General features: G+C 42.7%; 3 protein-coding genes across 8 annotated transcripts in view; all 3 read right to left on the minus strand.

Annotated features, from left to right (window-relative positions):
* LOC311367850 (electrogenic sodium bicarbonate cotransporter 1-like) overlaps window positions 1–2,549 on the minus strand; it is a 34,635-nt gene extending 32,086 nt beyond the window's left edge. For all 6 annotated transcript variants that reach the window (XM_084486697.1, XM_084486693.1, XM_084486694.1 and 3 more), the window contains exon 1: window positions 2,280–2,549. In XM_084486697.1, the coding sequence (XP_084342823.1) occupies window positions 2,280–2,299 (20 nt within the window). In that variant the 5' untranslated portion in view covers window positions 2,300–2,549. The remainder of the gene's footprint in view (window positions 1–2,279) is intronic.
* A 529-nt stretch (window positions 2,550–3,078) lies between these two features.
* Window positions 3,079–7,057, minus strand: dck (deoxycytidine kinase). The gene is made up of 7 exons (XM_084486536.1): window positions 6,879–7,057; window positions 6,378–6,493; window positions 5,299–5,492; window positions 4,789–4,936; window positions 3,865–3,980; window positions 3,401–3,500; window positions 3,079–3,295 (listed from the first exon to the last, which is right to left on the minus strand). The coding sequence occupies exons 1-7, from the start codon at window positions 6,970–6,972 to the stop codon at window positions 3,269–3,271; spliced, it is 795 nt and encodes a 264-aa protein (XP_084342662.1). The 5' UTR covers window positions 6,973–7,057; the 3' UTR covers window positions 3,079–3,268.
* A 2,198-nt stretch (window positions 7,058–9,255) lies between these two features.
* LOC311368048 (MOB kinase activator 1B-like) lies at window positions 9,256–14,950 on the minus strand. The gene is made up of 6 exons (XM_084486934.1): window positions 14,719–14,950; window positions 13,559–13,725; window positions 13,117–13,210; window positions 12,483–12,616; window positions 11,925–12,088; window positions 9,256–11,330 (listed from the first exon to the last, which is right to left on the minus strand). The coding sequence occupies exons 1-6, from the start codon at window positions 14,874–14,876 to the stop codon at window positions 11,253–11,255; spliced, it is 795 nt and encodes a 264-aa protein (XP_084343060.1). The 5' UTR covers window positions 14,877–14,950; the 3' UTR covers window positions 9,256–11,252.
* Between the last annotated feature and the right edge of the window lie 347 nt (window positions 14,951–15,297).

Below are 15,297 nucleotides of genomic sequence, written 5' to 3' on the forward strand. Positions count from 1 at the left end.
TCAGGTAGGAGATGGTATCAGGTTGTTAACATGCCAATTGGCAAAGACAGCAAACATTTTCTCCAGAGAATGCACCTTCTAGTGTTCCCTTCTCTATAAAGAAGATGCTGGCTGGACTGTCAGTATCAGTTGACGAGTTGCATCCATGCAGTTCTTGGATTTCCGATGTATAATTCTGGTAAACTGGTGTCGTGTATAATGCCAACAGAGGGCAACAAAGGGCAGTTTGAAAGGCAAGAGAAAGGGTTTGAAAAGATATGGATGCGTGTGGAAAGTGCAATAATACAGGGACTATCGTACTGATCATTTATGTACACAAATCTAAATGAAAAAGAGAAGTTGTTTCAGAAGACATCCCTTGAGTAGAGGACAGGTTAAACGTGAAGAGGCTTTGGCGTCAAGCTAGATCTTGGATGAGCAGAGGAAAGTTGCAGAAAAATACTTAAAAACATACATTATACCGTAAATTATAAATAGTTACAAAACCAAAACTACAACTTAAAAACGGGTTAAACACCCACTGGTCCATATCCAGTTGAGTCGGTGTATAGTTTTGTGTGCATCCGTTGTTCAACACTGCATTGCTCAAGGCAATTATAAACTGTTGAAACTGGAACAATGTTGGACCAGTAAGGGGGACAAGCTACTGGCCGAGGGGCAAACAGCAGCATCTCTCATCGACTGATCAGCAGATTGGGTTGGTTACTACGACAACCAACTTGCTTGCTTCAGGCAGGTGAGGTTAATTATTCTGTATGCTTTGGATTTCCTACCAAAGCCTTACTCCTAGAAGAGACCCCGTCTCACCTGTAAGGGGGCCAGCCTCACCTGTACTAGGGGCCAGCCTCACCTGTACTAGGGGCCAGCCTCACCTGTACTAGGGGCCAGCCTCACCTGTAAGGGGTCAGCCTCACCTGTAAGGGGCCCAACCTCACCCATGGGGTCCACATTTCACTCAAGACCCCCACATAAACCTCCATGGGCCGAGTGTTGGAGATAACATGGCATTGGAATGCTGTAGTGTGAAAGTTTAAAAGCCTGGCCACAATAATGAAAATTATATTTTCTTTGTCCTGCAAGGCGTCTATAGAGGAATATTGTGCAATACAACATAGGATGTAGACAGTTGTAGACAGACAGGAAGAAGAGAAGGAGCCTACAACAAACAATTTGAAGAATGAGGAAATAAATCCTCGATCCTTCCAATCGTCTGCCGTTCTTACTCCAAGTGAGATGCATGTCTTTTCAAACAGTTGTCAGTAGATCACGCTGACAGTTTCCGTAGGCCAGTTTAATCTCAGCGAGGTTAAAAAGTGTGCGTCGACCACTCTTGTACAGCTATTCGGAAGATTCTAGGGCGCATAGTAAACGCGCACAATGTTTACTCCAATCTCTTGTCAGTGTCCCTTGGCTGTAGGCAGGTACTAGCTAGCCTACATACTGCCACTTAAGCTGCTTCAGAGTTCAGTGACGCCCAGTGTTCCGTGAATTACGCGACGAGTCTTTGCAGTGGCTCCATGCCATTGCGCAATCTGGGAGCCTACATCTCAGTGCATGCAGCAAAACATGCAGTTTTTGGATCAGCTATCCATGCATGTTGCGTGGAAGTTTCAGAAACCGATGCAATGTCTCACGCGTCTTGTGAGTGACGACAACGGGGGAATCCTCCCCAGCTATTGCAACTATTCCAGTGACTTTCTATCGAGCAAATGCAACATGCAGGAAGCCTACGTTCGAGTGTATTTTGGTTTGCATTGCCGTTGCACTCGCGGCAGCAGGTCAGGTCACACACACATACCCCATAGCACGATCGTTTAACCGAAAGGCCACTTTTGGCAGCTCCCAGTGGATCCTAATGTCGACGTAATTCATCATGACAGGGTCTCGGAAAATAGATTAGCAATCGTTAAGGCACAACGGCGGTAGGACCAGTAGGGGTGATGAGAGATGGTGCGTTATTGCTAGGGGTTTGTTTTATGGTTAGTGGGAAAACAACACTGTCTTAGACTACATGGAGAGCAGTGCGTGCGGAGCACATGGTGGCAGCGGGTGTCACGGTGTTTATCCGGAGAGGACGCAACTCCAAAAAGCACATCGACAACCAGATTACGCACATGATCCTCTTCCACCCCGTCCAACCATACTTCCAATCGGGGGTTAAAGAGCGAATAGGGCATTAATACGATGAATACTAGCCTACAAAACCAAATGACAAATAAGACTGCATTTGTGTAGTGGGCCTGTAGATCATATGCCGGTAGATACGATAGGAGACTTACTTGGTTTTGTCCGAACTCATGTTGTAGTGTCCTTTCTTGAATGATCTATTTTAAACCATAGATCCACGCTACAGAGCCAGCTAGAGCGCAATAGTTTGGCTGACTTTTTAATACTTTAACTTCTAAAGTGTCAGCCGCTGTGGCGCGTCGGAACCATAGATCAAGATGTCAAACCTCACAGGAACCTTTTTCTATCCCCGAGTATATCCCACACCTCGGCTTCTAATGATTCCTTGAATAACCCAGCAGCCCATGTTCTAGAAAGACCGTCCGAAGGAATGATCGTAAAGAAACAAGTGTGTATGAAGAGGCTCTGCTCTGAGCTCAACGAGTAAATGTCCCGATATATAGTGCCATCCCTCCTTCAGCGTGACGCCATGCGTCAAGGGGAGGTCAGAAAGCGAGGCGCGCCTCTGCTCTACCTGAGCGACTTCTCACGCTCCATGACTCACAACGCGCCAAATCAGATGATTAGGTGGTGAAAAACCCGATAGTAGGCCTAATATAAATATTCAAGCAGTTTAGGTTGATGTATATCAGTGTCAGGCATTTCCATATCACTAAATGATTACCCCAATATATTCAAAATTAATTTTGTCATATGCAGTTGTAGTTCATACACTAACTCATTTCTAGATGCTGTTCAGAAAATCTTTTTTTTTTTTCCCGCTGAACATTGTCCAGGTAAAGAAAGTTAGGTGAGATGTTTTTGAGGTCTAGCACCATCTTCTGGAAATTGGTAGATTTGAGAACACCGGACTCACAAAATACCGTCAGGATATTTGTGCATTTTTTTTAATGCAAAACGGCATCTATAAGTTAAATAAAATCATCTTTATTAGTATTGGACACTTAAAAAAATTTCATGCAATTGTTGGCCTGAAAATATAATACAAAATATAAAACACATTTTAAATAATTGAAATATTGTCACACAAAGGTTTAACAGTGGTCAAGAAACCCACTCCCTCATCCTCCTCAGATGACTTCTAGATCCCGCTTAAAAACTCCTTCACCTAGAAAGAAATATGAAAACAGATCAACACGTTAGTATAACTGCTTATTTGAGTATTGTTTTTGTTGTGGTCAATCATTTCCAGTGATGGGTTTGACCGTCTCACCTTCTCTATCATGTTACTGCACTTATCTCCATCTCTGGTAAAGTCTTCGTTTACATCCAGCGTCAGGATCGGCACTTTATTGAGAAACTCAAATTCCATCCTGTTGAACAGGAAATGGATTTAGATTTGGCAATAACAGAAAAAAGATTGGACTTTTCAATGAGTTGGAGCGCTTAAGTCATTTGTATATAGCTATAGTAATTAAGTATTAAAGATTAAGGGTAAGGGAAGTGACTCTGAGTCCTTTTTGACACTATCCAAAGTTGTAGAGGATTTGTACATTTGTAAATACTACAAACAACAAAAGTCTTGAGAATGGAGGGGAAGGTTTGGGCACACTAAGGGTAATCACCGAGTACACACACACACACACACACACACACACACACACACACACACACACACACACACACACACACACACACACACACACACTCTACTGCAGCTGGTTCACATGAGCTCACGGCATGGTCTTGTGCTGCAGCCAGCTCTCGTGCTTCAAGTGGAGGTTGTCCAAGTACTCCAGGGGAATGTCCTGCTCCTCCGCACGGCCTCGCTTGCGCAGTCTCTCCATACATCTCTGTACACACACGTCAAATGACCTGAGATTTAGCCTTGTGTTTGGATCCTGAAAGCTGGAAACTGACAAGTAATCAAGATATCTTGAGGTGGGGAAAGAATATATCCTAGAAGAACAAGGATATATTACATAATAATTCATTGATTATTATAATTTTTGTACTGTGATACAAAATTCAGATCCTTATAGGATCTGAATTGTTTCACGACTCCGAAAAAAACTTTTTCCCCCTTTTGTCTTAGGTTTGTGTTTTAACATTATGGCAATCAGTTGATATGAAAGCTATAAAGCTATAAACATACTGTGGCGTGTTTGTGGATGATGGCCTCAATGAGTCAGTCTGATTCCTGGGGCTGGTTGAGGCTGCACAACTGTTGTGCATTGAGCTATCAATGTGCACAGGTTAAACCAGCCATCACCTAACACACCCAAGGAGATCTCCTTGGGTGTGTTTTTGGGCTGTGTTCACACGCTTTTAGGCCAGGGCCGTGACCCCATCTTTATTTCTGTTTGTCTTTGCGACCCCAATGCCTCTGCTATCCAACACGGACAACGTTTTAACCCAATCGACATCTGCCCGGCGAAACAAACCGTCCAGTGAACATATGCACATCGCACCAAAACAAACAATTAGTCGTAGTTTGTTTGCAGCGATAAAATCATTCGCCCTAGTCTGTCAATGTCGACAGGACCTTTCAAATCGAGAGGCGTGATCAGACGGCGATCACAAGTGGGCTCCTCCCCCCCAAGGTTTGGCTCAAACACTGGTGTGGGGATGGACTGTAGGATCTCAATAACCACAACATACCTCAGGAGGAGCTCGGAGGTAGATGATGCCATCCATCTCGATCTGCTTGCCAAACTGGGTGTGCAGCCAACCGTGCCAGTCCTGGTAGATGGCCCACTCTTCCTCAGTCATACAGTCACTCTCATAGAGGTTGGTTGCAAAGATGTACCTGAAGGGGTTAAAAAAAACACACACACACACACACACACACACACACACACACACACACACACACACACACACACACACACACACACACACACACACACACACACACACACACACACACACAGTGAGCGAAGTGGTTACTCGCAGACATTGAGGATCAAACCCAGAACCTTTCGGCTGTGATCAGAAACCACTTCACCCTAACCACTAGTGCACTATCCTGCCCTGTCCATTTAGATGTGCCGTAGGTAAGAAGGACAGTTGTTAAAAGGCTGACATTATACCACCAGAGTGTGATTGGCCATTATAATAGCATAATAGCACCCCTTTAATAAAAGCGTGTGCGTGTTCGTGTGCGCCTACCTATCGCTGTAGATGGACCGCTCGCAGAACTGCACGGGGTTCTCCGCCTCGCGCAGTTTGCCGTTGAGCCCGTTGACTTGGGCGCGCACGCGGCTCATGCACGCATACGACTGGAACGTGTAGGCCCATCGCGCCGGTTTCTCGTACATCAACTGAAGCACGTTTCCTCCGCTCTTCTGAGACTGGGTCAGCTCCTGGGGTGGGGGGGGGGGGGGGGGGTGAGAGGCTCAGTTACAGTCGGCGTCAGGACGTGCTGAGCGCTCCTCCAGGGGGGGGATAACCAGGGAGGATGGGGAGAATGACAGTTGGCAGTTGGCTGTTTAAAACGGACGGCCGTTCAGTTGCAGCTCCTTTCCAGGCGCCGAGTTCACAGGGTTACATTCAGTGCAATGGTTGTTAATATACACACAGTGAGCTGTTTAGATTAGCGGACACTTGTAGGTATTTGTATATGGGAGCGGAAAAGCTTGAGGAAGATGGAGATGAAGCTTCACACCTTCATTTTTAAGAGATGTGCAAGAGACCAAAAAAAAAAAACGTTTTTCCATCATGGCTTACACAATATAGAGGAAACTATCAAACGTATCAAAGCATTTGTATTCTGCAGTCCTATATATATATCTCATAAATAATTTCATTAAAAAGGTAGTACGGTCACGTATTGCTACAAGTTTATCCAAGTCCTTATTCAGATAAGACTTAACTAGTAATCCTCTATGGGGTACGGTTTTCCATGGGGTATAGCTAAAAAAGTATTGTGGAGACAGCATATCTTGTACCTATGGGAGTGGTTGAGGGTGCGATGCTGACCCTGAGACTAACTGGGACTTTCTGTGCTTGTCTGTCTACTCTGTGAGGCCATCTGTTCCTCGGCTTTGCATATAGCAGCTGCATTCTAAAAACAGTTGAATTCCCCACGGTCAAATGTAATGTCACATGTCTCAGCAACCGCTGTTTAAAGCTATACATTAAGTACAAATAAAAATAAAAATCAACTTCAGCACCGTTTTTTTTTTGTTATACACACGTGTCTTGTACAGTTTACACTGAGAAACGTTGAATTAATAACACACTGGTACCTCAAAGTCGCTCTGCTTTGTTTGCACGTTGCACCACCTAGCGACGGGCTCGGGCACCACAGCCCAGTCGCGGTTCTCCTGCTCCAGGAGGCGCACAAACGACGACTTTCCCGCCGCTGCGATACAGGAAGTTACAGTACAAGGAATCATTAATACACTTACAGCTTAATCAAGTACATTAAAAACACCCTGGTTCCTTCTGACATTAGGCCTGCATGGTCAAAGTCAACTGTGAACCACCAGTTCCTCAGCCGCGCAAAATGAGCCGTGCGTTAGATATATATATTAGACCAAGAGCAATGACGGAGGGAGGGTTTGTTTTCACCCTTTGACATAGTTCCCCAATCTAACATGGCTATAAACAACCCCCATACTAATAAAGTAAGGTACCAAAAGTGACAAATAGGATGAATATGACAAGAAGGAATGACCGATAGGCTATATTTTGTTGGCTTTTGGCTCTCAATTGAACATGATAACAACCCCCCATGCTGAACTTACCAATATTCCCCTCTATTGAAATCCGCATTATTCTCTTTTCCGAACTGTTGTTCATTGAATCGGTGTGGACCCTCTTGGGTGGTGAGGGAGACATGTTCAGAGAATAGGATAAAGCTTCTCCTCTAACGCGTTGTTGTTTCCTACTATGTTACTGTTGGAGCCCTTTCTTGAAAAATTGGCGCATCTTGCTGATTAGCTGTATGTCAGGGGCGGGTTCCAGAGTACGCTTCGCCCATTAATCGGGCGATATGTCAGTCTAGTGAAGTCAACCAGTCGTCACTACTCCACACTGCCAACAGACTGGGTAGCCCCGCCCATTGAGTCCAGAGTCAATTTAACTCCGCCCGTTGATCACGCCTCTTGTGCTGAATAACATGACAGCAGCCTCCCCCTGGCTAACCAACAAAAACCAGCCTTGCTCCAACTTGTTTTTTTTAAATCTCTAAATTCCTTTCTGAATTCCATTCAGTGTAGGACAAAAACAAAAATACTTGTCCGATTACCTGCTTTTTCGCTTGAATATTATTCTAATAGGATAGTTGCAGATAATTATGATTATTATTCGTTTCTGTGATAACGGCGCAAAGGGTAATTAAAACGTGTTAATCCGCTTGTCCACCTCTAGGTGGCATATATACTGCCATTGACAATACGACTTCAGTCTCCAGATATGGATATCATTAGTGCTTATGATGAAGGAAGGAAAGTGGCTGAAGCCATCGAAAGCCTGAGAAGTGATTGTGGTGGATAATCCGCATTTAACACTATAACTTAAATAAGAGAGTATGAGGAGACCGGAGCAAGAATGACAAAATACTTTATTTTTACTCGCGAACAAGTAAGAGCAAAGCCGAGTTGGTTTGACAAAGAACTCGAGAGCTAGTCCTGGGACCCTCCTTATATCTCCCTTTCTGTCCATCAGGAATGTTGTTATTTGCGATATTTTCTGCATACACCATGTCTACCTAGTTTCCCAATCTGTTGTTTTTCCTCTATGTCAGTGGGTAAACACAGATAAGATCATCAACAGACCTTATGACAGGTCATAGTTCAAGAGGGGTGGTGATTTGTCTTCTTAAGCTTTTCTTTACCATTGTTATATTTATATAGCATATAGGCCAGATGACAAGTATATGTTAGCATAATAATGTAAGGTAAATTTTTCTTCCATATGATGAGAGATTCACTGCCATGTATAAACAAGCAGTGGAGATGGCCAGCACCATTGGTGTTACCCCAACGAAGAAGACATAGATGGAAGCATCTTTTCACTCATTACCCTGGGCACCCCCCAGGTACAGCAAAGGAAACATTGCAGGAAATGGATATGCAATTGTATCCTAATATTAAATGCATCCTTTGCATTTACCTCACATTGCCAGTGACAACATGCTTGTGTGAGAGGATCTCTCTCACTCACTCACTCTTTCACTCACCATAGCCTACCAACACTTGATGTATATAGTTACAGATCATCTAAGTTGTAGTTTTTGTGAGGCAGCAACACCACACACACACACACACACACACACACACACACACACACACACAGTTATACTTCAGTTATAGTTTTATATATATTTTATGATTACAGCAACACACTCATACAAAGACACACACTAACAACACACAAACAGTTTTGCCTAAAATAAATGTTTCATCAGCAACACGGTACTGTGTGTGTGTGTGTGTGTGTGTGTGTTTTCTTTTCGGGGGGGGGGGGGGGGGGTCTGCTGGGGTCTGTTGACCTCGGTATTTGAAAAATCCTGGCTATGGCCCTGGTTACACTTATATCATTTGTTTTATTTTTGTACATTTGTTTGGCCTGAAGATAAGTGCACTGATGTGATAAAGGGGGTGAGACGGTCAGACTCATCATTGGAAATGATAGATCACAACAAAAACAATACTCAGATAAACAGTTATACTAACGTGTTAATGTTTTCATATTTCTTTCTAGGTGAAGGAGTTTTTAAGTGGGATCTAGAATACATCTGAGGAGAGAGTGGATTTCTTGACCACTGCTAAACCTTTGTGTGTGACAATAGGCAATTTTAATTGTTTTAAATGTGTTATATTTTGTATTGTATTTTAAGGCCCAAAATTATTTATATAGTCTTCAATTTGTTCAACATTTATTATTTTACAGTGATTTACTACATGGTTACATGGTTTATTACATGGTTTTATGTCCATGGTCCACAAACGTTGAGAATCTTTTGTATTCTCACATACCAGCAGGTCCATCTAGGACTAGCTAGTACCTGGTAAGCTCGTACCTTGTATAGATTTGTACATTTCAAAATATGCATGATTACTTTTACAAAACTGTTGTCTGGTTATCTGAGGGCTCTAAACATTTGCAAACTTCCAGGATTTAAAGATCTTTATTTGGCTTTCAAAGGCATAACTTATGTCAGTAGCATCAAAAACCTTCAATCTAGCACATATTTACAAACATTTTGCCAGTATTACAGTCAAGGAGGAAAAACCTATGCAACAGGATATGATATGGTCAATAGCATAATGTGCCATAAGAACAACGTTTTCTCTTACATTTTCTGATTTCTGGTAGAAGCAAATCAATAAACTTCATATTAAGCGGATAAAAAGTGTCACATCCAAGTGGGGATAGAAGGCAAGTTCTAAGACAAAATACCTTAAATTTGCATTCTGCGACCCAAGGCCATCATTTCATGCCCGTCTAAAATGACTTCTAAGAAAGGGGGAACCTCCATATTTACATGTTTTGCATATCCTTTAATACCACCATGAATATATAATAATGGTAAATGTATAAATACATCAACTGCACTTAGCCTTAGTGTGTAAAAAAATAACATTGAGAATAAAAGTCAATGCGATATGAAGCAAAGACAGGCTGAGAGGGTTCAAACATGAATCGGATGACTTATAAATAATAAATAGACCTAGTGTTTTTAAGTTGTCAATTATTGCATAGTAACCTAGACTTTCACACCAGAGGAAAAGTTAATGTGTCCACGGTCTGAAGCCTGGCACTCAACATTGGCCTAAGTTAAACCAACCATCTTGTTGTACCCCATGTTGTTGTTCCAGCACATTCTATCACATTCATTTGCGGGAGACACAATGAGGTGGGGGGCGGGGGGGGGGTGGGCAGGGTGAAATAATCCAACACAGTAACAGCTTCTCAACAAGCCAAATTCTGTACAGTAAAACATTCAGGTAAATAGTTCAAAGTGCGTTATGGCTAATAAAATAACAAGTGCTCCAGCATACTCCAATGACGTAAGCATTCTATCCAGCACAATATGTCCCAGGGGACAATTCTTGACTATAAACAGTACATGTATCAGCATGTAGGGTTTAGTTGTCTCATTTACCTAATTTTTTGATGACTTTCTATGGAATGTCAGAGTACCAAAACTGTGGCCAATATTTGCAGTTACCATTTTAGACAAGTTTGGTGCGAAGGCTAAACTACCACGTCAATGGAAAACACAAAAGGAGACAATTCCATTTTAGTTGCTGCTAAACAAGTTATTTCTCGTCTCCCTTATGTCCGAACACATTCATTAACCTCATCCTACCCACAGGACTTCTCAACGACGGATTTTAGGAAAAATTAAATATAACGGTAAACCAGTTTCAGATTATACAAAATAATAATTCTTTAAAACAAAGTAATGAGCAGAAATAGATTATACACCAGCACATACATTCCATTTGTAGTAGTCAAACATTTTATATTTCTTATGTTTAAAGAGCATTGCTTTTGTATTTAAGAATGTACTTTTCGTTACAGTTTGGAGCCACACCAGGTTGTTCAAAATCATATTTGACATTTGTGTTTGAACTGTAGTGCAACGGTCAAACCAATACAACTATAACGATAAGGAATCCAATACAAACTTTTGTATTTTAATGAAGTGTGTTGTTGGATTGCTGAATGAACATCCTCAAGATATTCTGGCTAGTTCACTCTACTCTCAACTGTCATCTCAAATTAAAAGCGTTATTTCTAGTTTTGCTAACAGGTTTGTGTGAAAGAACAGCAGTGAAGAGGCCAATATAACTCTAGCTAACACAAAAGACTATTTACATTAAAAGAAAAGCTAACCAAACAATAACTGGTATCCGTTTCAAGAGCCAACAGATTTCATCTAATAACTCCAACTCAGGTGTTTGTTCAAATTTAGAGTATAATCCCTGATAACTTTAGTCCTGGTGCCTTAACCTATCAAGATCCGCCCATGGTCCTGGCCTTAAGAAAACATTTCCCCAAATGGAAATATAGTATTTACTGCATACATACAGCCAGGGGTGGTGGGGGTGGAGGTGGGTATCTGTGCAAAATATATAGGAGACCACAGACTAATCCACTGGGCTTATTTATCTATCCTTAGTGGTCAGCTTCTCAATCAGCTCCTGCAGTGGCACCAGCTCCTTCCGATCGATCAGGTTGAACTCCTGAAAGACAAGAGACGAGGGGACACGCCCATTCAGAAATCCTGTGTGAGCAACAGTTTATTACAAGGGCCCGTATTTAACCTCCAGGTGTGGTGTTGATTAACCATAACAATACATTTATAGATCAAAATCCATCCTATAGCGGCAGGGGAAATGTCCACCCAGATATATGATGGAAACCAACCTCCGACCTTCCGACCTGGTTGACTATGAACTGAAAGGCTGATCGATGTGTTGTCATAACGATAGGGCAGATTTAAAAATAGCTAGTAACGGCTCAATGCGACCCAGCTTCTTCCTTCCTGAGCACTATTTAATCATGCGACTCGTCCACCAAAAAAAATCACCATAGGTCTGTTTTTCTAGAAGAACTGATCCCATGGAACGGTCAGCGATTGGCCGTGCTTGCATGTCAATCAAGACCTCTTCCTGATAAGAAGGCGGTCCTTGACAGTTGTTAACACCGTGTGCCAGGGTTTCTGAATGAATGATGGCTGTTTCTGCGAGACCGTGGCTCAGTCAGTCGACAACCTCAACCAAAGAGATTAAAGGCAATTAACCCTGGCTTGACTCCCAATGACTTGCATGCCTTACCTGAACGAAGAAGATGAAGTGTTTGAAGGAGGTGTTCAGATGGGCCTCCTCCTGGAGCTGCATGACAGAGTCAAAGTGCTGGTGGTAGATGTGGGCGTACACCCTGAACAGACGCTTCAGAATGGTCTTCGCCACAGACATGAAGTTACGCTTGAAGGGGACGCCTTGAGTCAACAGAAGAAATACCAGGGGGGAAAAACAATTCTGTGAAGGACTTCTACTGAGTGGAAAGCATGTATGGCTAATGTTATGTAACACAAGAAGGGTGATTGCACAAGATAGACAATGAGGTGGCTATGGGGTGCTACACTGTTATGCAAGAATACAACAAGGTAAATGCAAACAGACTAGTTTTGTTTTACCTAGTAGAGCAGTATAATCACTTTTCAGCTTTACTTGGCTACAGTGGAGACAAATTGGGCAAGGTAAAGGGCCCAATATGATTGTGGCGATGCCGAGTGACTATTAGATGAGTGGTGTATGACTACGTTAGGGAGCACGAGAGTGCTTTCATAAGGGATACTAGTCTGTTGATGGTGTCAATAAAGAAATACATACCAATCTTTGAGGGGAACAGCGTCTCGTCATCCAGCTGGTCTTGAACCCAGGTCATGAGGTAATCTATGTATTTAGGAGCGGAGCATTTGATTGGTTTCTTGATGTTGGTTCCGTCGGCCCAGTGGTACTCGTACCTGTGAAAGTGACGGATGGAAAACATTTAAAAAACTGTTTAAAATGCCGTTATTCCATCTAGATGCTTTTCAGTTTTAAGTTCGGTCAAGTAGTAGGAAACGGCACAACAGACAGCAAGCACATCTAGCATGGCCTGCTATTGGACTAGGTCACTTTTTAATGTGTGCAATACCAATTTTGTAATCGTATACACATTTTATTTGGAACACCTCTTTCCCAACTGTTAAAGAGCCGGCCCGTAACTTCTTGCCACACTACTGCCCTATAAACCTGATGCGGCATTGGAGTTTAGTAATTCCATGACATACACAGCAATTAAAAGCTTTAGCAGCACCCTGAGTTGGACTGATTTGAACAGATCATTGTCCTTACAGTGACTAAGAGAAACAGATCTTTGTTTACACACAAGCCTCCGCTTATGAACATGTTGATGGGTGTGTACTATGGACCTACACACACATCAATATGGGTGTATAAGGACCTCTCTCCCCTCTCTTACTTGGGACCCGCCGACATCACTGGACAGCTCACTTCTGTGCAGAAGTCAGTGATGGTACCATACAGCATATTGATCTGGTTGAAGAAATCCACAGCTGCAAACGAGAAGGGTAACAATTTAATACAGAACGGGTGGCTCCTACACAAGAGAGCTCACATCTTACATAACATCACAACAATATTTACATCATACAAAAAGGTTTATCGGACGACTAGATGATATCCTTCCTATATATGTTATAAGCACTTTGTTTGTTTTTTAGCATCAGTTTTTTTTATGCTCTTAAATGTGGTTGAATTGAACGTGATGAAGTTACAATGCAGCTCGAGGACATGAACGCTCCCTTCATCTCCTCGTTGTCCTGATTTCTATCACGACTCCCTGCGCTCGGACCAGATGTTGGGTTTCCTAGACTTGTAGGTGGAGTTCTGTTCAAGCTTACTGTTCACGGCGACCCACTCGTTCAGGTCTTCCCCTTCCGGCAGCATGACCGCCATGCGCAGGTTGCCGCTGCCCAACGTGGCCTCCGCATGCTTCAGCAGCTCGTACTGATGAGAGCCCTCCGGAATATTCTTTTTGGGTTTGAATGTCTTGGAGGATCGATTTCCACTGGGGAAGGAAATTGATAGAATCATCAAACAATATCATTATTTATGTATTGTTCACTTAAATTATTGTTCATGTATGCCACACACACACACACACACACACACACACACACACACACACACACACCTAATTCATATGTGGGTGTAACATAAAGCCACAATGTTTAGTCAGAATCAGCTTATCAAACACCCAAAATTGAATCCATTGGAAACTAATGTATAGAGGCCCCACACTAATGAAAGATATTGGGCCCGTAGACCGATATGTGAACTGATTCATCTGAAGTAGTCCAATTTACCCGGTGACAAGTACAGTGCATTACATAATTGGCTCCCTTGTTTCCACCATTGTAGATGGACAAACCCGCTCAATGAAACAGTCAAAATTGTATTCTACTTTGTACATTCAACATTGTATTCTACTTTGTAACTTGAACATTCTACTACAATAAAAAAAAAATGGAATGCGTCAGACCAATCATTAAAATCTGTCGCCTACAATCGCTCGTAATCTCACAAGAGGGCGCATCCAGGAGTCCTGTTCCTCCAAAACTCCTGTGTCCGTCCCTCTAGCCCCCATAACGAAGATCATCTCATTAAAACAATATTAGCCTACTATGGATTCATTAATAACACCGAAACGGTGTGCTCCACCCGCTGGGGGATAAGTGAACGAGTGTCCCAAACAAACTATTAGTCAGGCCTGTCATCTACATCCAAGATCACGTACGATCACGTCATTTGTTGGGTTTTCGGCACACATAAAAGAGGAACATGTCACAACATCAGTCCACTGTGTTTGGTGGTCCTGTGTCATGAAGAGCCCCCCTGATGGTGACTAGGAGCCTTATGGGGTCGATCCAGGAAGTGGCACTACCCTGACTATCGTTAGCTATGAGCTCATTACATTGAACTCCAACATCAATGACAATAGAATACATCATATTAAACATTCGAGCTTGAATACACATTGGTGGATTGCATTGTAACTCACAAAAGAAAGCTCATGTTTCTTCGAACCACACCGAATGGTTCCAGTAAGATGGTGGGACAAAGTATCGCACTCCTCCGTTTCTCTTCACGGCCACCCGACAGAAACACACCGGCCACCGACGAGAGACCTTGTTGTAGTCCTTCCGGTAACAAAATCATAAAATCGTTCAGAAATACTCCCGAGTACTGGTTGAGAATCGGTACCCTTACACTGGTACCAGTCACAAACCAGAAGAAACAGCGCACTCAATGGGTTCTTCTTCTGGTTTGATCAACAGCGAGAACGAACTCACACCGATATGTGACGACATCTGGTGGTCAAACAACGGAATTGCAGTCACACAGTCTGCTTTACCATTTAAAAATGACCATACAAATACGTCTGTGAGTACTATTCGTTGCTCCTTGTAGTTTTCGGATCATTCATTATCATTTTTTCCATTATTTCGCATTTAGACGAACCGGGGGAGGCATTCAGTTCATCATGTCATGAATGATTTGCTGCGTGAAATGTACAGCCTCTGGAGGCTCGTTCTCTCGCGTGATTTCCTGCAGCCTATCTGGTACTGGTGAGGAAGCC

This window comes from Micromesistius poutassou (genome assembly GCF_964030765.1).
Source record: "Micromesistius poutassou genome assembly, chromosome: 22".
NCBI lineage: Eukaryota > Metazoa > Chordata > Actinopteri > Gadiformes > Gadidae > Micromesistius > Micromesistius poutassou.